This window comes from Microtus pennsylvanicus, chromosome 7, assembly GCF_037038515.1.
Source record: "Microtus pennsylvanicus isolate mMicPen1 chromosome 7, mMicPen1.hap1, whole genome shotgun sequence".
Classification (NCBI taxonomy): Eukaryota; Metazoa; Chordata; class Mammalia; order Rodentia; family Cricetidae; genus Microtus; species Microtus pennsylvanicus.
The window spans coordinates 4468816-4490176 of record NC_134585.1 but is presented as its reverse complement, the minus strand read 5'-3'; the positions used below and the strand labels follow the sequence as shown (position 1 = coordinate 4490176).

Sequence of the window (21361 nt, the reverse complement as noted above, 5' to 3'; positions counted from 1 at the left end):
AATCACTAAGATAGATAATGAAGTATTTTTTCTGAATCTGATAAATACAAATGGACTTTGTAAATGTAATTCTTACTTGATAACTGTCTTTGTTGTAGACAGTTTTACTATGTTAAAGTTGAAACCTCACATTTTTGTTTAGACAATAAGGGGGAATATTGTGGAAGACTAGTTTAAGATGTGTTACATTTGTTTCTGTTGTGGAACATTTGTTTAATGATGCAAAGATGTTGCATTCTTTTATGTTGCATTTGTTTAACTCAGTAAAGCTGTGTTACTTTCCCTATTTGAAACACCTGATTGGTCTAATAAAGAGCTGAACAGCCAATAGCTAGGCAGGAGAGAGATAGGTGGGGATGGCAGGCAGAGATTATAAATAGGAGGAGAAATCCAGGCTGGAGAGTAGGGGGAGGATCAAGAAAAGGATGACAGAAAAACACCAGAGACGAGCCATCCAGCCACACAGCCAGCCACATTATAGGAAGAAAAGAAAGATATTAGAATAAAGAAAGGCAAAAACCTCAGAGGCAAAGTGTAGTTAAAGAGAAACGGGATAATTTAAGTTAGAAAAGCTGGATAGAAACAAGCCAAGCTAAGTCGGGGCATTCATAAGTAAGAATAAGTCTCTGTGTACTTATTTGGGAGCTGGGTGGTGGACTCCCAAAGAGTTAAAAAAAAAAACAAAACCAACTACAGAATTCTGCTGACGAGGAACACTTACCACCCAGACCACTTCCACACCAATGATTTATTGCCACAACTGCCATGTGCACAAGGACTAGCCAGCAGACCCTCATTGGACCAACAGTTCCTGAAGTGCTGCCATGTGTTTTAGGATAGAAAGGAACAGCAAACACAAGTTCTAAGTTGATCTTGAGATGACCCTGCCCATTACACATCCCTACAGAAGTAGAGGCCAAAATAAAGCAGACATGGAGCTGGAGAAATGGCTCAGAGGTTAAGAGCACTTAGTGTTCTTGTAAAGAACCCAGGCTTAGCTCCAAGCACCCACATGGCAGTTTATGGCCATCTATAAAATCCAACACCCTCTTCTGACCCTTATGAGCTCCTGTATGTATGCATGCAGTGAACATAAACAGACCTAGCCACATGCATTATATATATATTTATGTTATAGTAACAAATATAAAAACTATATTTATATGCAAGTAATATATTTTATTTATATTCTATATTTTATATATGAATATTTTATTTTTCTATTTTATAATAGTTTTTATATAACATATATTTATAAAAATATAAACTATGTTTATAGATATAAATAAAATGTTGGGAAATATTATTTTACGGTGTGAGACTTTAGTTTATGTTTGTTTAACTGTGAAGCTGTGGTTCTTTGCCTGTCTAAAACACCTGATGGTCTTAAAAAGCAGCTGAATGGCCAATAACATGGGAGGAGCAAGGACAGGCGGGGCTGGCAGGCAGAGAGTATTAACAGAAGGAGACGGAGGAAGAGAGGGAGAATGAGAGCCCAAGGAAGGATGTCAGCAGCCAGCCGCCCAGCCATCCAGTCAGCCGCGGAGTAAGAATTAAAGGAAGAGATACAGAAGAAAAGGAAAAAGCGCCGGGCGATGGTGGCGCACGCCTTTAATCCCAGCACTTGGGAGGCAGAGGCAGGCGGATCTCTGTGAGTTCGAGACCAGCCTGGTATACAGAGCTAGTTCCAGGACAGGCTCCAAAGCCACAGAGAAACTCTGTCTCAAAAAACCAAAAATAAATAAATAAATAAATAAATAAAAAAGAAAGAAAAGAAAAGAAAAAAGCCCAGAGGCAAAAAGTAGTCAGGATAATTTAAGTTAGAAAAGCTGGCAAGAAACAAGCCAAGCTAAGGCTGGACATTTGTAACAAAGAATAAGCTTCCATGTGTGATGGGCCCCATAAGAGTCAAGAAAGTCAGAGTAAAAATCACTACATATATATACACACACATATATGTATATTGTATGTATGTATGTGTATACATATATATATATATAAATAAAACTTTTGTTCTGTTTTTTTAATTTAAAGACAGGGTCTTACTGTGTAGTCTGGTTAGCCTGGACCTTGCTATGTAGACTAGGCTGGTTTTGAACTCACAGAGAGCTGCCTGCCTCTGTCTTTCAAGTGCTGGGGTTAAGGCCTGGATTAATTAAAACAACTTTTTTAATGAAAATGGAAAAGTAGGACAAATAATACCCATATCAAAACCTGCGTCATGCCTGCTAAGACTCGAGGGAGTGGGAGACAACTGAACTGAGTAAACCCTAATAACACCCTGCAATTATCTGAGTGCAGAACTTTCCATTCTGCCCAAGAGTGACGACTCTCCTCAGGCTACCCCTTTCCTGGCTGAGGAGAAGCGCCTCACCCTGAGACTTTGGTGCTGTGGCATCTGTGCTGGAGAGGGGAGGTAGCTGGGCTGTGGCGCTCTTATCTACTTCTTTCACGCTCCTTTTTCCAGTCATGTGATCTGTAAGGAAAGATGGTTTAAAAAATAAAGTGAGAGGCTGCACCACGCACAGTGCAGGTTAGCGGTCCTGGCCCCAGACAGCGCAGCGGCCCTTACCTTCTATCAGGGCTGCTATCTGCTGGCTCTTCTGCGAAGGCAGGTCACGCACAGTGTCGAGGGCAGTGAGGCCACGGCTGTCCTTTATGTTCACGTCGATTCCTGGGAGGACAGCAGGTGGAGCAGGGAAGTGAGCATTTCGGGCAGGCCCAAGGACTCCCGCAGCTCTCAAGCAGCTCGACCGACATTCTTCACCCACAGCCATCAACAGTCCAGCGTTCCAGGACCAAGTCACACAGCTCTAACCACACACAGACGCTGGGCTCAAACACCGCCCGGCACATGGGACCAGCGCTGCCAACCTCACCTGCAGCCAGCAGAATTTGCACCACATCGGTCTTGCCAAACAAAGCAGCCTCATGCAAAGCGCTGCCCATCTCCGTCTGGAAGGCAAACAAGAGCGCAGCAGCACGTCATGAGAACAGTTGGTGTGTCACGTGACAAACGGGACACGGATAAGGACGGGTGGCAACCGAGCTACACAGAGCCCTCTGGGGCTTCAGCTTTCCAACATTTCTTGTATGGGTTCTAAAAAATCCACACAGCAAGACCACTTGGGTGCCATCTCAGGCCACGTGCATGAGTCCCCACTGCTTGTAGGGATGTTGACTCCTAAAACTTGACCGAGCTCCTCTTTTCTGAGAAGAGGGAATAAAAGCACCTCACGGCCCACAGGGAGAGTCAACACCAAGCTTACGGAAGTACTGAGAGAAGCTTGCCATCACAGAGGAGTGCCAAGTCATGTTGGCAGTTGAAGCTTTGGCAGTGCAAAAAAGGTGGCGGGGTGGGAGGTGGGGGCCATGTATGGGAAGGCAATGAACCCTTCTGGTTTGAGATGGTCCACAAGCACTTCTTTTCAGGGGTTCAAGACTGTATCTCACACCCTGAAAAGAAACAAGCAAAACCGCTAGACTCACTCCACAAAGCTCGTCTGCCCCTAAGATGTCACAGCAGAATAGTGACAAACGGAAGCACGTGAGTGTGATGTGAAACGTGCTGAGCACACACACAGCCCGGCGGCATCAGCCCTGTGCCAGGAGAGGTGCCCGCCTTGCTACCTGGTAGTTGCTATCCATGCCGGCGTCCAGCAGGACCTGCACCACGGCCTTGTGGCCATTCCTCGCGGCCAAGTGTAAGGGGGTGTGCTTCCTAGTGCTGCAGCTCAGGAGGTTGGGGTGCGCGCTCAGCAGCATCTTCACCACCTCCAGCCGCCCGTAGAGCGCTGCCAAGTCCAGAGGTGTTTCGAACTTGTTGTTGCGCATGGTGGGGTCTGTGAGCTCCTCCAACAGAGCCTTCACGACCTCCGTGTGGCCATACTGTGCTGCACAGTGCAGGGCAGTCTCATTGTCGTTGTTCTGAGGGTTAACAAGCACAGCATATCAGAAAGGGGTGGGGTAGGGGACCAACATCTGCCTGTATAATCACCCATAAAAACCACTGAAATTTAAATGAGAAATAGCAGCGATACTTGGAAACTTACAGGAGTCCGAATCCAGTCACCGCCCCCAACAATTCAGCCTGATTGCTACCATAGGCCACATCTGCCCTCCGTCCCTGCAGGAGGGGAGCATCCCCTGAACATTTGCAGTCTCTGTATGCCATTAAGGGCACATCTCCATACTGAAGGCGAGGGAACGAGAAAATTTGGCAGGCGTTTGGTAGATGGCCTGGCACATATGCACCGCTGCCATTGTTTCATTTAAACTTTAACTGGTTTTACAAGCATTTCTTTGATCGACCCTGTGGTTCCGATTCTGGGTTTATCCACCATCCACAGCCTTCCACACAGCTTTTTAAAAGGAGGTTGTCATCTGTAGTCTGGCATGCAAATCAATCAGCCAGCAGAGAGAGTAACAGAGCAGAGCACCGCAAACCACACTCAAGACAGCAGTGGGCAGCCATTTCTAAGGAAGGCACAGGCTCAGGCCTGAGAGAAATTGAGACCCTATCCTGCCCTCATGACGGCTGCAGAAGGGTACATGGGGCAATTCCGGTGGCTTCTGCTGCATGAGACAGTGAGCACGTTGGAGAAGCCTTCTCACGCAGGAAAGGGACAGGCCCTAGATGCTTGGTGTGAGGGGAGCAGAATATTCCACTGCAACACTGCCCTCCATGCAACTCGCAGTCTGAAGGCCTCTGGTGCCAATCTCGTCTCAAGGACAGAGGCTGGGGTGAAAGTGGGGAGCGCTGTGTTTTTCCCAACTGTCAAAAGCAGGATGTGAGCCATGCCGATTAAGTCCTTCGCGACGGATGACATGTACTGGAGGAGAAAGGTTCTCCCACGTCTCAGAGTCCTCAGTTTACCCAGGCAGCTTCTGCTACTCTGGGGAAGACAAGGCTTGAGAGGGCCTGTCCTGAGTCGATAGTGCGCACCTTTCAGCCGCCAGAAGTTAACAATCAACTACGTCTACGGTTGTTTCAATTCTGTTAGTGACGTTAAAAGGAACAGATGAAGAGTTACCCAAACATGCATCAATTCCATCTGCTTTTGACTGCATCAGGGTTTTTTTGTTTGTTTCTTTTGTTGTTTTTGTTTTTTTTTTTCCTGGTTGTTGTTTTCTTGGTTTTTTTCTAAGCTACATAAAAATGGATGAGAAAGTTCCGGGCTGCTGAGACCAAGGCCCCAGCGGCCAGAGTAACAGCAAAGAAATGTTTTAATCGAAAACAAGGACAGAAAAAGTGACAGCAGGGGCACATGCAGAGATAAAAACAAGTAAATAAGACGCAGAGGACAGTGCCGGACGGACAGCACAGCTCGGCAAAACTTTCAGTGGCCACTGGGCATGCCCACCTCCTACCAAGCTAGGGCCCGAGGCCCCCGAGCAAACTCAGGGCTGTCACTTTGCTTCCTGGTGACAAAACACGGCTACTTCAACAGAGCTCATGGGAGCTTTCTGGAACATGCCACCCAAAGAATAAGAAAAGTCTCTACCTCAACTTTTGCATGCCAATCAGGGTCAAAAAGTCAGCTTATTGTCAATAAAACTCCACCAGTCAAACTTAATGACTCTGAGACAATCATATGGCCGTGTGCCTCACATCCAGGATCACATGTCCTAGACTTTGTAAAACACTTGACTTAGAGACTGAAAAATTGTAAAGCTCTAAATACAAAACCATCCAGCAAGGGAGGAAGGGGAAAAGGAGGCAGAGAGGGGGAGGGAGGAGGGGGACAGAGATATAATGACATGCAGGAAATGTGGCTCAGTGGTAGAACAAGTGCTTAGCGCTCACAGGGCCCTGGGTTTAGTCCCTAATGTACCCTACCAAAGGCAAACACAGCGAGTGCTTTTTAGGTTTTCTCTGGCCTTTTTGTTGGTTTTTGCTAGAAAGATGACAGCTGTCCCAAAGTTGCCCTGCTAAGGCACAATTGTGGTCAGCCCCGGCACACTGCCTGCCTGGTGCTAAACACCACCTAACCACACCTCACTGGCACAGTGTGGAAGCATCCGAGAGTGAATTGGCTTTGCCAGACACGGGCTGGTAGTTAGCTTCCTTGAGCTTGTCCGTGGTGACCACGTCACCATGGCTGAGTACTTGCCACCACCACATGCTCTCCTGGTTTCTACTTGGAGTCGTCTGACTCATGGACCCTCAAGAGAGCACAGATTCAGGTCACAGTCATGGGGCGTACTTCCCTTTCACCTCTTCTGAACAACACTACACTCACCACCTTATTCTGAACTGGGGGAGGGTTGCACGGCCCAAGCTAGCCTTGAACTTGATGCTAAACCCTTTCACTCACCCTCCAGCCCCACTCATCTTGAGATTAAGTTTTCCCTGCTACAGTCAATAGGTCTAAGAAAACAGGGGTCTACTCTTCTCTGAAGATTCCACTGAACTTTGGATCCCATGTGTAACTCACAAATAGACACATTCATATGTGTGCAGAGAAAATCATACAGAAGGAGTTCCACGGGGGAATATTCCATCAGTCAGGCTCACGTGTCCCCATGGACAGAGGCCTGTGGTAAGGAGCCAGAGCTGTGGCCATCTGCAACTGTGCTGCTGGTTCTAGAAACGTGACCAGGGAGAAAGGCAAAGCCATGAGTACAAAATTAACAAGGCGGGAAAGAAAGAGAAGACTGACCCCACGATGGTAAACAAGAGCTCACTTCCCTCCTGTAATGCATAACTTGGACCAAAGTGGACAGCAGAAAGACATGCAGCCAGCAGAGAAACTGCAACCAGCATCCCAGACACATGCGCCGGGCAGCAGGTTACTAGGAAAACATGGAAAGAAAACGGAAGATCGTCTGTTCAGGTAACAGAGCGAGGATCCCTCCAGGTAGGAAATTGGCTCAGAAATACATCTCAAAAAAGACTCATCTGGGAACTACATAGAGTTTAAAAATAACCAGGAACTTCAGAGTTGGCAAAAAAAAAAAGCTGTCAGAGTATAAGGGCACATAAAACTATTATTTAAAATTCTGCTGGTATGGTAGGACACACCTATAATCCCAGCCTGGACCTCACAACCAGAACTTATCTCAAAACCAGGGCTGAGTGGTCTAGCAGATCCAAGACCCTCCTGAGTTGTACCTTGAGGAATGAAACCACCTGCAAGCACCACTGTCGTCAGGGAGACAGAGAAGGGCATCACTTCTATGGATCCCTGTCCCACACAAGGATCCTGAACCTAACCCACAGTAACAGCTTCATCACGGCTGGCTGGAGGGGAGAGAAAGGGAGGTGGAAAGGAGGGAGGAAAGGGAAGGGGAAGGGATGAGGTAAGGAGATAGGACTAAGTAGCATCATGAGGACAAGTGTCCGTGTGAACATGGACAGCATATTAGGAGAGTGAATTTTCTGAACTTAGTGACTGTATCAGGGTCTCCTTACTGTCTCCAGACAAGGTCCCATCATGCTCTCTGGCTGGCCTATCACTCACTAGGGAGCCCGGGCTAGCCTCACCCAAGCTAGCCTCAGACTTTCAGTAACTCTTCTGCCTCTGCCAGAATACAGGTGTGCCCCACACCTTGTTCGGTTTTATAAACTTAATGCCTTTGCTCTCAGATTTTGGGTGAAAATCCAATTAATACTAAACTTAAGGCTTTGGAGTCAAGACATGAACAACTTAGTCTCAAACACATCACTCCATATGGCCACAGCCGCATAGGGAGACAGAAAGGCAAAGGGCGGAATGTCACTGCCCTGCACAAGAAGTGCTCCCCACAGCAGAGCCCTAGGCATAGGAACCCTTCCAAGCTAAAAGTCCTTCAAAGGGAAGGTTCTCCAACAGCTTCTGAGCTTCTGATACAGTCAAGTCAGGTCCAATTCAAGGTCCTTCCCGCTCTGGGATGTGGATGGTCAGAAAAACTGGTCTACCACAAAAGGAGTTTGCCTATGCTGCTTGCTTTGTGACAGCCAAACTAAGGGGAGGCTGTCTTACAAGGGGTGCCTGTTCCCGCAGTTCCGCTGTAGCTACAGGGGGAGGCTGTCTTACAAGGGTGCCTGTTCCCGCAGTTCCGCTGTAGCTACAGGGGGAGGCTGTCTTACAAGGGTGCCTGTTCCCCCAGTTCCGCTGTAGCTACAGGGGAAGGCTGTCTTACAAGGGTGCCTGTTCCCGCAGTTCCGCTGTAGCTACAGGGGAAGGCTGTCTTACAAGGGTGCCTGTTCCCGCAGTTCCGCTGTAGCTACAGGGGAAGGCTGTCTTACAAGGGTGCCTGTTCCCCCAGTTCCGCTGTAGCTACAGCTCGTGTCTGTTTTTACTGCCATGATGACTGTTGAAAGGAAAAGTGTTGAAAGGGAGCAGGGGAGCTCGGGAAATCCACATTTGCTCCTGAAATGGTGCCTGAGCCTTCCAAGCTTGTACTCGAGCCAGATAGGATTTAGCGTTCACATACGCTTTAGTAAAACAATTCCTAGCCGTGGGTCAGGCTAGCCAACCCCCCTCAAGTCAAGATAAAACCTAGGGGTGTGGGACCTTATGACCCAGAAGGGCCGGCATCCTCAACACAGACAACCCACCCTCAAGGGAAGAAAGCACAGAGCACCGCTTCCAGACACGAACGTTCACTGACTCAAATCTTCTGTTCTGTCCACGAAATCAAAAGCTAGGGAAAGCACTTCCAAGAACCAAAGGCACAGCATTAATTCATGCTTCAGAAGCCAATTCAATCGCAGGTGGAAACAGTCATTCAGATCCCCCTCGCCAAACCAAAGCTTGAGCAAACTGAGCGATTCTTTGCTAACCACCCAGCAGCACTGGAAACATCACCTGGTGCCTTTTCAGAACAGCACAGGTAGCCAGGTGTCGTGGTGGAGCACACTTTTAAGCCTAGCACTTGGGAAGTAGAGACAGAAGGATCTCTGTGAGTTCAAGGCCTGCCTGGTCTGCAGCTAGAACTACATAGTAAGGCCCTTTTACCACCAAAAAAAAAAAAAAAAAAAAAAAAAAAAGCAAAACAAAACAAAACCCGGCAGATTGCACAGACATTTCAGAGCATTTCACGTATTGTTAGTCACCAGATACTTTATGAACATGACTCCAAAACAACCAACAAGGAAAGTAGTAACAACCCACTTTATTTATTTATTTATTTATCTATTTATCTATTTATTTATTTATTTATTTATTTATTTATTTATTTTTTTGCTTTTTCGAGACAGGGTTTCTCTGTAACTATGGAGCCTGTCCTGGAACTAGCTCTGTAGACCAGACTGGTCTCGAACTCACAGAGATCAGCCTGCCTCTGCCTCCTGAGTGCTGGGATTAAAGGCGTGCGCCACCACCGCCCGGCAACAACCCACTTTGTAAAAGAGTGAACCAAGGCTGGGAGAAATCCGCAGCAGCCAGAACTCAGAGTCAGGCCTGGGAGAAGGCCTGGCTGGCAAGACTCTGCTCTACTGCTCTGCTCCCTGCCTCTGCCCCAAGGCTGCTCCAGTAAGCGTCCCCTGTTTGATTCTGAGAACACAGAAAGAATATACCAGAACAGAGTGGATGCACTGACTGCCTCAGATCAAACCATCTGACGAAAGGGACGATGTCCCTGCCTGTCAAGTGCAAACCCTGGAAGCAGAGTATGCTTCCTTTCCCCAGGACGGTTGCATTCTGAGCAAGCATAAAACACCAGCCAGGACAGTTTCATGTCTAGACCAAACTCCACACTGCACTCAGGAAGCAGTTTTCGAGCTGGAAGGCAGCTCAGCAGGTTGAGGGCCTGCCACACAGACACAAGGGCACACGCCGAGCTCTCCAACATCCGTGGACAAAACCGGGCATGGCAGTATGCATTCCAGCACTGGGAGGTGAATCCTGCTAACTCACTGCCAACCAGTCCAGCCAAATTAGCGAACTCCAGGTTCCGTGAGAGACTCTGACTCAAAAATAAGGTAGGGAGTGACTAAGGAAGACACTCAACCCCGTGACATGCGCACGTGCACATGCGCACACACACATACACACACTTACACAGGGGGGTCAGTTAGAGGGGTGAGGGCTGGGGGTCAGTTAGAGGGGTGAGGGCTGGAGCAGAGACAGAGAAAAGCATGTGCATGCGCGCCAGCCCAAAATTCATCTGAGTTAGCACGTGAGGACAGGAACCATACCCACCACCTGCTGAGCTCTGCCGCTCTAAGGAGAAGTCTCCCGGCATGAGGGCAGCTGCTCAGGTAGGTCTAGCAAAGCACTGTTGCTCCAGGCACCAGGCCAGAGCCTGTCAGGGTCACAATGACAAAGCAGAAAGAGAAGTGATGCTGGGTAACACAGAGAGGCACACACCCAGGGAGAGGGCGGCCAGCAACAGCTTCTGAAGGAATAAGTGCGGCACCTGTGTCTCCCACACCACCACTGTGGCCACAGAAACCTGAAAGAAAGTCAGATTCTACTTCAAAAGAAACGCGAGAGCAGAAAGAAAGGAGAAAGAAGTCCGCTTCAGTCATCTCTGTGCTTGTTGCTGTCTGCTGGATCCCTTTGCTGAAGCAGTACAGCAGGCTTACGCAGAGGTCCCGGTTCCTATTCCTGCTGCTTCAGATGTTTTCAAGCTTTCCTGGATTGCATGGTATGAAAAATAAAGCCTCGCCCCTGTGCTCCCTAAACAAGCCAAAAGCAGATGGGCTGAGGCAGGCAGCGGGAGGGTGATGAGGAGCTGGGAGGCAGACAGGGACCACGGCAGAGGTGCAGCGTGGAGAAACAGCATGGACGATGTGGGTCCTGGCCATGACGTACACACCTTGGCATTGATATAAGGGTCAAAGGGGCCGTACTTTTTGAGTTCTTTGATCTCAAGAGCATTCTATAAAAAGGAAGGAAAAGACAATGTGACGATAAAATGGACGAAATATATCAAAGTGACACGCAGCTCTGGGGCTCAGGGCACCTGGGGGAGTTAAAGAGAGGGCAGCTCCAGGGACCCTCACTCTTATCCACACATCCGATGGAGCCACGTTAATGCTTTAAAACCACTGGCACGGTTCCAACTGCCCAGAACCATTCGGTTCTTCCAGCGCCTTGGCCAGCCTGCCCAGCCCCCGCCTGCAAAGGTCAATCACTGGGCTGGCATCCCCTACCCTTGCCTACTCCAGGCAGGAGGCAGCTGTGAGCAAGACAAGCTAGCACAATCAAGTGGCTCACAGACCCAAGCAGCTGTGTGTCAAGGCAAAGTGGGCGAAGACAGGATTAGAAATGATCGCTGTGATTGCTGGAGTGAGAAGGACTTCAATGGTGGGCAGCTTTTCAACATTGAAGAGAATTAGCTACAAGCAAGCTTCTCTCTGCACTTCCTCCAGAGTGGAGAGAAACTGTTTCAGTCAGGAGAACCACACTCAGGCTCACAGAGGCAATCACACCACCGTCGTCCTCACCAACGGTCTGATGCCTGCTGCTTACCTACTGGGAAGCCCCGCCCACGAGGAGATGGCACGCTGGCAGACCACTGCCAACACCCAGGCTCCACATGGAGCACCTGGAACTGACGACCTCCCTTCTCAGAATCAAGCCACGCTCTGGCAGCTCTCAGTGGAAAACTGTGTGGGCCTTGCTGACGACTGGACCTGACATTCCACTGAGAAGGAGCAGCACAGTGCGCACTGCAGGAGCAGGGACGACACAGCCTCTCCCCGAGGGACCTACTCCTGGGACCCAAACTACAGAGCCTTGTAATGAAATCTCTCCCCAAGAACAAAGAAGCTGTTCTAAGGATTAAATGCAGGGGCCTTGTAAGGTTCTGCTGATTCTCTTCTCTCTTTCTTCTTTTCAGATTAGGGCCTCATGTTGTAGTCTAGGCTTCCCTGGAACTTCCGAACTTTCTGCCTCAGCCTTTTGAGTGTGCAGATGCAGGCTGTACACCAACCACCATAGCTAGCTTGGGTAATTTTTACCTCCCTTTCATCCTTCTGTTCTTCTTTCCTTCTTCCCGTTCTTCCTTCTTTCCTTACTCGCTGAGGCAAGGTTTCACATAGCCCAGGCTGTCTTCTAACTACATAGTCAAGGATGACCTTGAAACCCTTGATCCTTTGGTCTGCACTTCCCAAGGGTTGAGATTACAGGCAGGTGCTACCAAATTCAGCGAGGTAGTTTTCCCTGAACACTGCCTTTCTGTTTTCTAATAGCTGTGGTTTCTCAAAGTATGCTCACTCTTAAAGCAGCCTTGGAGGAGGACACCATGGAAATGATCTTCGTTCCACCGGCTCACCTCTGACCCGCATCTACACGGTTTCGATTGTGAGCTCATCTTTTCAGCACTAGCACAAACACGCTCACTTCTACACACTCTGATGTGTGTAAAATGACAAACACGCTCACTTCTACACACTCTGATGTGTGTAAAATGACAAACACGCTCACTTCTACACACTCTGATGTGTGTAAAATGACAGGCTAGCTCACTTCTACACACTCTGATGTGTGTAAAATGACAAACACGCTCACTTCTACACACTCTGATGTGTGTAAAATGACAGGCTAGCTCACAGGGCACTGACAAACGCCAGGAACATTGTGCTGCATGCTGATGGCACAAGCACAGATTGTAATTATGGAATCTCGAGTTTGAAACTAACTCGACATCATTTGGAAAGATTTGCATCAAATTTTATACTGTGAGTCTATCTGTGCAAGTGTGAAACTCTACCAAATTCGCATGTGTCAGCTGCATATAAAATGCATCCTCCAGGCCTGGTGTGGTGGGGCACGCCTTTGGTTCCAGCCGATCTCTACATTTGAGGCCAGCCTGGTCTACAGATCAAGTTCCAGGGCAGCCAGGGCTACACAGAGAAAAACAGAAACAAAACAAACCAATCATCCTCCAGAACAAAATGTCCCCACTACTCCAGATGAGGGGTCAGCCTAGAGAAGGAGGAGCTATGTCCTGAGCTGCGCATGTCTGGGGACAGTCTCTCTCCCGACCTGTTCATTGACTCTGGTGTGCGAGGGCCCTTGGTGGATGAGCAAGCGCACTATCTGGGCGTCTCCTTTCCATGCTGCCAAGTGCAGCGGGTAGCAGCCTTTCGAGTCAGCAACATTGGTCAGCGCGTCGTTCCTCAGCAGGACCTCAACCACATCCCTAGAAAGCAAAAATCCACCATGAGCTTATGGAACCAGAGGTCTTCCCACGGTGTCCTGCAGCTCTCTGACATCACCTCCTCTGAGCTCACCGCCAGATCTTCTTCTAAAGCCCACGGCCACTGATGTGTCACTGCGAGCAATGACTCACCTTCCCTTGGCCTTCCTTGATAACCCATCTATTTCCCACTACTTTGAAAACGTCTGGACTCCTTGTCTAAACTGTGCATCTCTCCCCAGTTTGTGGCAGTTAAATAGTGTTCAGCATTTACACAGAAGCAGTCAAACACGGCAAGTGATGTTCCTCACTACCTAGTCCAATGCCTTGGGGATGTGGGAACTGAATGAGGACAGAGCAAAGTCTGTGTCACAGACATAAGCCAGATACACAGAGCATCATCTCATAGCTTCAAAAAGGCAGCTCTGGCTTTCTTCATGGTGACATTGCTAATAAGGCAGACACAAATGTGTGATTATCCCCAGGCACACAAGGTCAAATAAAACCCTCCCTGTGACTACACACAGGCCCTGGAGAGGAACCTGGCTAGCAAACTGCCACCTCTGAGTTGAGAGGTCACATTAATTCAGACTTTCCCAGCTACTTGAGAGGGGTCTCAATATATTTCTTTTCTCTCCTTGTGCATATACCATGTGCCATGGAGCACAGACGGAAGTCAGAGGACAACTTTCGGAAGTCATTTCTCTACATCCACCATGGGTCACCGGGCACGCAGCAAGTGCTTTACCCTCTGAACCATCTCGCTGGCCCTGGGCTTTAGCTTTAAAGTTGTTTTAGAAAAGAAACGGTGTCCACATTCAACTTGAGAAGAGTTCAGTGCTAGAGCAAACCATCAAGTGGCCACACACTGGCCAGGTGACAGAAGCTTCTTTGCTCGTATAAAATGAGGGCTGAGCATATGGGTTAGTGGCAAAGCACAAGGTCAGCACCAAAGATAAGGAAGGGTGGGGATCCCAGTGAGTCCCTGGTCCCTGCCACCAGCACTACACCCACGCAGCTCCTCCTCCTTGGTGGGACTTTGCTCTGACTCTCAACACCATCTTTTCTGTCCCCTTTGTGTCTGCTCTTCCCCATCTGAGCAAACCCGCCCCACACCCCATGACTGCACCTGTACTGTGCTGAGATTTTGACATTGGTTCACTGATGACTCCCAGCAGGGAGCTCTCAGCTTCCCTGAGTTCATCTTCTCCAGAAAACTTTCCACACACATGCCCCACTCAAGTTCTAATAACCTCCTTAGACTCCAGAGGATTACGTGGGCCGTGTACACAGTTTCCCTCTCTACAGGAATCACTGTTCACAAGGCTGATCTTACAAGGGAAGAATGGCAGCTATCCAGACAGAAAGTCAGCCTCTCATCCCTCCCCCATCTACTGTGTTCATCAAGGGATGGGTGCCTGTGGGCCAGGATCTTTATGATCTGGCCGCCCTGAGTCTGGTCTTCACAGTCACCACCGTTGTGTGAATACTCCAGACAGGAAGAGATCATCAGGAGAAAAGGTGAAATTCACTTCTTTCTAAAGGTCTTTCTGGGGGTGGGGCAGAAAAGGATGCTTATGTCATTCACTGAAGAGGAACTCAGTGTCTGCATGGTCTGTGTGGACTCTGCTTCTCTCTGTCCTCATAAGAGGCAGAGAGACACCTGAGCTGGGCTCCGCAGGGTGGGCAGGGGAGGGCCCTGGTGCTTACCTGTGGCCATTCAGCGCAGCGTGGTGGAGCGGCGTGTAGCCGGTGCTGTCTACGCAGTTCACATTCGGCCCCCTCCACATGCTGATAAGGAAAAAGAGAGAGAGATTGCAAAGTCTGAAGATCGAGTTCCCTAATGATGTAGCAGATCACCAAACCAGAAGCTTCCACAGACTGCTCATGCAGATGGTGGTGCACAGCACCTACAGTGACCTACTGAGCAAGGAGCCTAAGGAGAAGGCCGCAGAGTCAACCCAAGGGCCAGCTCAGCATCCGTTGGCTCATCTGGGTGGCATCACTTACTCCGTTTTGATCTTAGGCCTCTGAGGGTTCCCAACTCAAAGAGATATCACTCAAACAGCACAAAACCAAGCCACCTGGCCAGACATGGCTGCTGAGCATCACCCTGTTCTGCTGAGTGGAGCCAGGAGCTACCTCAGTACAGATCACAGACTAAGACAGCACCCAACACTGTCAGAAATGCATAAGGGTGCTTGAGTTAACACAAACCAGACTGTGTCCCCTTCCTCCAAAAAGATAGTTGGCTGAGGGGACAGTCGATTCTGAATTCACAGGTTCAACTACAGTGGGCTGAAACAGGCATTAAAAATGTATCTCTACTGAACATACCCAGCCCCCTTTCTTATCATTATAACTCAAACTATACACGATATAGTCTAAAACCTGTTTGCATAAGGCTGAAGTGTTGGCCCATGCCTTTGATGCCAGCACTCCAGAGGCAAGTTGATTTCTGTGAGTTCCAGGACAGACAGAGCTACACAGTAATCTGTCTCAAAAATAAAAAAAAAAGGAAAAGAATAACAAAAGCCGTTTGTATAGCAGTCACACCATATTAATTATGAGCAATCAAGAGCACATGGATAACATCCCGTGGACACACACTATTTTACACAAAGGATTACTGAAGTCAGCCTCCTGTGGATGCTGATAAATCATGACGTTTTATCTGCAGATGTCTGTGTATCCACTGACAAAATCTATCACTGGAGGATCTCATCTCCACGAGAAACACCATATGGGAAACAATGTCACCTCCTTCAACTCTCAAAGCCCTAATTCTGACTTGTCTCCCATCTCCCAGCCCGGGTTAGAGCCTCAAACATCAAGTCCTTGCTTGCTTCTGATTCTGCCAGGACTGACAGTTGGAAGCACCCCCTCTCTTTTAATGTTTTATAGTTTTAAGCCCAGGGTCCCCTTCAAGCTGCTAGGGAGTCATTCTGTCACTGAGCTGCATCCCGCCCTTCCCTTTTAAAAGTATTATCAGGGAGAGTTGTTTAATCGAAATGCATTTTTGGCATCTATGAAAATAACCAACTTTCATGTCCAATGACCTAAGCACAGCGTTGCTTCAGCTTCTATATTAAGCTACTCTCATTCTGGGAGTGACCTTAACTGTTGCCACCTGTGAGGGTCTGGCTGGTACACACTGTCGGTGTGTCTGCTTTGAAACACAATATTGAATTTTCATGTCTATGTTTGTGAGGCCGGCACAAGGGTTCTGCCTTTTAAAGTCACTGTAAGTGGACAGTGTCGGTGCTCAGTTTGGTCAGAAATCAGCTTGGCTGCTGTTCTCTCATACAGAAAACCATTATGCTGATTGTTTTAGAACTGTTTCTTATGTGCATGGGTATTTCGCCTGTGTATGTGTCTAAGCGTCACATGTGTGCCTGGCGCCTGCAGAGGTCAGACAAGCATTAGGTCCCCTGGAGCTGGTGGCTGTGAGACACCGCGTGTGTGCTGGGAACTGAACACAGGTCCTCTGTGGGAGCAGATGTTCTTAACCACTTAGCATCTCTTCAGTGGGAACCAGGAATCAGTAGTGAAACCATCTGGACACAGTCTTCAAGCCTGCGTGCTAGAAGCTGGATCACTATAGGAACACCCTACAAACAAGGCCGGTACTACAGCCTGGGCAGAGTGGTCCACCCATCACCCCGGCTACGCTGTGCTGAATAAGGCAGAGAAAAGACTGTAGCAAGTGTTAGAAGTGATCTCAGAAAGAGCTGTAGCAGAGAACTGGTCAGGACAGTTCACTTCAACCCCAGCTTAAAGTGTAAAAGACTTTTACATCACATTGGAGGCTGTGGGCAAGTGTGCTAGAGCACACTGTGGAGGTCGGAGAACAACTTCTGGACGTTGCTTCTCTCCTTCCTCCTGCTGGCCAAACTCAATAGTGGGCTTGGCAACACGCACTGAACTTGCTGCGCTACTTCACTACCGCCCCCCGCCCCCCCCACACCCTAAGGTTTAATGAGCTGACAGGAAAAACAGCAGTCCATGCTGGCCCCAAACTCCTGAGTACTGGGATGATGCAAACGATGACATCTGGCTTTTTGAGAAATTCGTAGCGCGGGGACACAGAGGGCAACCTCCAATGTTTTCAATGGGCGCTGTCTACCTTCTGACACAAGGTCTCACCAGGATCTGAAGTTCACCAATTAAACAAGATGGGGTGGCCAGCAAGCCCCGGTGGCCCTCCTGTCAATCCTCCCCACCGGGATTGTAAGGGTATGCCAACACACCTTATTCAATGCTGGGGACTGAGTTCAGATCCTCGTGATTGCATGGCCAGGCAATTACTGACCTGAACCCTCAACCCTTTTATGAGACAGTCTTAAAAAGTAGAAAGTTGATGCAGCCAAAAAGAACACAAAGTACACCATTATGTACGACTTTCCACCTATCTGATGTGGAATTATCATGTGTTCGTGAAAGCAAGCACACCACTGGAACAGGTTGAAGTTAGTTAACTCCATTGGGAACACAATTTGGCAGCATTTATCAAAACCAAGAATAGCATTCACTTGGAGCCAGCAGCTTCACTTCCAGGCAACTATCCAAGAGAAACATTTGTACATGTGCACACAGCACATGCTCACACAGGACTACTTCACAAGAAGAGAGAGATTCTAAAAGCACACGCACACCAAGAGACAAGCAGTTAAGACGCTGGTGCACCCACAACATGAAATACAACACAGCCGTTAACAGTAAAAACGGAGAGCTGGGCTTGTGTGTCCTGACGTGAGTGCAGCGTGCTGAAAGCCTGGGAAAGGACCTCACTGAAATAGACGCGCCCCATTTTACAAACACACAGGACATAGACGCTAGGGGTGAAAGCAGACAAGTGCTCACCAAGAACTGTTCTTAGTGGTGACCTTGGGGGCTCTTCCCTGTTGACGCAGCGTTCTACCACGGCAGTCAGAATGTGGCAGCCACGTGCTCTCACCACGAGGCCTTTTACAGGGAAGAACCAATACAAAGAAACGAAAGCACCACGGTGTTCCTAACATGGCGGGCCTCTCCAGGAAGCCTCACATACTGACTCAGAGCCACAGGAAAGAAGTATTAGGGAAGAGCCAACTGAGCAGCCATGGAAACAAGCGGCAGAGAACACGAGAAACACCTGTAGGTCACGCACCTGAGAAGCAGCTAACATCTGAAACACACATGGACACAACTGACTGCAAGAAAACAAGGCAGTGTAAAGATGGGCAAAGGACACAAAAGTACATCTTTATTATTGTGATAGGACCTCCTGTAGCCCAGAGTGGCCTCGAACTCCTGGTCATTCTGCTTCTACCTCCCCAAAGCTGGGCTAACAGGCCAAGACACAGAATCAACAGGAGGGTCCACTGACAAATGATTAGGAAAAGGAAGTGGGATGCTACTCAGCCCTGAAAAAGGAGGAAATCCCGTCATTTGCAGCAGGATAAATGTACCCGGAGGACACTATGCTGAATGAAATGGACGAGTACAAACACCACACAGACACATTTAGGTGCGAATCTGAAGTGGAGCTCAGGAGCTTCGAGTCCTTCCACGACAAGTGCAGGTCAAAGACTGCCGCACGCGGACACACTCATAGTGAGCTTGCCAATGAGAAGATGAATTAAAGGAAATGAAGAGTGTGGGATCATGCGAGCTGACATTGGGGCAGTCTTTTCACTATGGTGAGCCCGAGGTACATCCCGACATGAAGACATCAACCACGACGTCTGGACCCCCTCTGCACCTGCCAAACGAGGAGTCACCAGCAATTACATCTCACCTTTCCCAGCCATTTTTAACACCAAACTTGTCTAACTGTATTTGATAAAAAGAGAACGGAAAGGAAATGAGCAGGAGAACTGGGAGAGGTGGTGCGCATACAAGGAGTCTAGAAGAAAACAGCACCAGTAAGGGCCAAGAGCAAGGCACACACCATAGCAGTGAGCGCGGAACCACTGGCTAGGCAGCTCTTGGCACCCTTCCAGACAAGGACTTTTAGGTCCTACTGGAACGCCATGAAGGAGCTGGGAAGTCAGCATCTAGCAGCCACACTAGCTTAGCAACCCACCAGGTGCCAGCCACCTCCTACTAAACTCAGGGTCAAGCTGTCCTTTCTTACAGCAGGAGTCCTCCAGGACCTCCCCCTAACGACTGCAAAGGCATTAAACTCCCTCAAAACCAGACAAGATGACAACAAGGCAAACCCCAGCCCTCTCCGGCCCTCTTTCTCTGATCAGCATCTCCACAAGAGGTCCAGCTAGAGATTCTGGGGTTCAGGGAACAGACCGAGCAAACCTAATACTGAAGGAAACCTGTGATCTCCCTGTTTGGAGTTTCGCTCTGGACAGGATGGCAGTAGCATCCTCTCCACCCAACGCTCTTCCTTTTCTGCAGCCCAAGGAAAGAGCTATTTACAAATCTTGGTCTTCCGCCCTGTCACAGCTGTCCCCAAACAGTGGGTCCTGGCAGGCCGCTCACCCACAAACACAGCCACAGCAGAATGGAGGTGGGGGCGGGGAGCTAAAAGCAGTTCCAAGGACTCCTAAACAAAGCTTCACCATTGGGTTCGGCAGAGTCGAATCTTCTGCATCTGTCCTGCAAGGTGAATCCTAAGATAACTCTCTGCAGCCGCAGGCACAGAGGAAGAACACACACCTGACACAACACTCCATTCGGTGAGTCAGCTCTGGCCACAGGGGCCTGGTCAGGGGGTCACTCATGCACGTGTTCAACAGCATGTGAAGTGCAGTCTACGCAGGAGGCATGCTAGAAGATGGAAAAGGCCTGAATGAAAGCCTTTATTTCGTGTGCCGTGAGCAAGCATCCAAGGTTCATGTACTTGGATGTGCACAGAGAGACCAGAGGTACATGAGGTGTCTTTCTCTCTCACTCTCCACCTTATTGTTTTGAGACAAGGTCTCTCCTGAACCTGGAACTCACAGCCAGCCCCCAGTGGCAGGTGTGCACTGCCACACCCAGCTTTTAGGTGATTGCTGGGGATCGGAACTCAGGTCTCAAGTTCCCCACTGAATCATCTGCTGAGAGAAAGCTCATCTCAAAGGATGGGATCCTGACCCATGGCCCACTTGGCCTTCTCCAAACCCAAACCGGAAACTCCAGGATTCTTTCCTGGAGACACAATGACTCCACAGCAAAGGTCAGCAGAAGCTGATCTGGGGGACTCTGTCGCCCTGTATCGTGACATGGAGTATCTCTGACAAGCTCCTCTTGCCTTTGCACAGCATCCAATCAACTTCTCAGCCTCAGGCTTACATAAGGAGATGACAGCCAGGGATCCTGGAGACTGAGGAAGCCTTCAGTATGGGAACACAGATAAGAAGCCAGTAACCCTCAAAATCATCACAGCACGCAGGCACAGGTCAGGAGAAAACAGGAAACACGCAGTGAAAAGTTCCTGGAAACTAGAGATCACGGCAGAAATTTAAAATATAAAGCACAAATGACAAAGTTGAATAAATCAGAAGAAAACCAAGATAGAAAAATGAAAGACAAGAAGATCAGAAGACTGGAAATTCTAGAAAAATAGAGACAAAGAAAAAAAATCAAAGTAAGAAACTGGCAGGGAGTGGTGTCACATACTTTAATCCCAGCACTCAGGAGGCAAGAGAGGCAAATCTCTGCATTTGAGGCCAGTCTGGTCTATATAGCAAGCTCTAAGCCTGCCTGCCGAGGCTGCACAGTGAGACCCTGTCTCCAAACAACAACAAGGTTCCAGCATGCCGCACACTAGGGGTTTGATCCCCAGCGACACACACAGCCGGACAGTCGTGATTCAACCCCCAGTGACACCCACCCACTCACCCATCCAGCTGAACACTCAGGACCTGATGCCCAGTGACACATGCATACCCAGTGAGATGTTCGAGATTCGATCCCCAACGACATATACACAAACACATCCAGTTTTTGAATTTTGAATACATGGGACAACACGAACCATGATTCTAGAGAGAACGTGGCAGCTCGCATATGGTATTTCTTCTCAGTATTTTTGGGAGCCCTGAGTCCAAGAACAACGCCTCCAAACTTGTGAGGTGAAATCATTCCCACTTTAGACCTCTCCAGCAAACACACTATCGTCAGTGCTCAGAGAGAGCAAGCCATTCACAGACACCCAAGACACTCCACAGACACTCCAATCTGACCTCCCACACCTTCTCAGAAGAGTCGGAGGATATGCTGCCCTGCCAACACGTGCAAAAGAGAGGCATCCGGAAACCAGGCGCAGGCAGGGGCAGGCTGCAGAAGCGGAATGTCTGTAGGAGAC

General features: G+C 48.8%; 1 protein-coding gene across 7 annotated transcripts in view; it reads right to left on the bottom strand.

The window, feature by feature from the left end:
* Anks1a (ankyrin repeat and sterile alpha motif domain containing 1A) overlaps positions 1–21361 on the bottom strand; it is a 159802-nt gene that overhangs the window by 83207 nt on the left and 55234 nt on the right. For 3 of the 7 annotated variants that reach the window (XM_075979682.1, XM_075979676.1, XM_075979678.1), the window contains exons 2-8: positions 14785–14865; positions 12921–13077; positions 10747–10809; positions 3631–3927; positions 2880–2955; positions 2573–2674; positions 2375–2476 (exon numbers count right to left, since the gene is read on the bottom strand). In XM_075979682.1, coding sequence (XP_075835797.1) covers positions 2375–2476; positions 2573–2674; positions 2880–2955; positions 3631–3927; positions 10747–10809; positions 12921–13077; positions 14785–14865 — 878 coding nt within the window. Of the gene's footprint in view, positions 1–2374; positions 2477–2572; positions 2675–2879; positions 2956–3630; positions 3928–5033; positions 5121–10295; positions 10378–10746; positions 10810–12920; positions 13078–14784; positions 14866–21361 lie in introns of those variants that run through there. The other 4 variants (XM_075979683.1, XM_075979679.1, XM_075979681.1 and 1 more) reach the window with 3 other exon arrangements.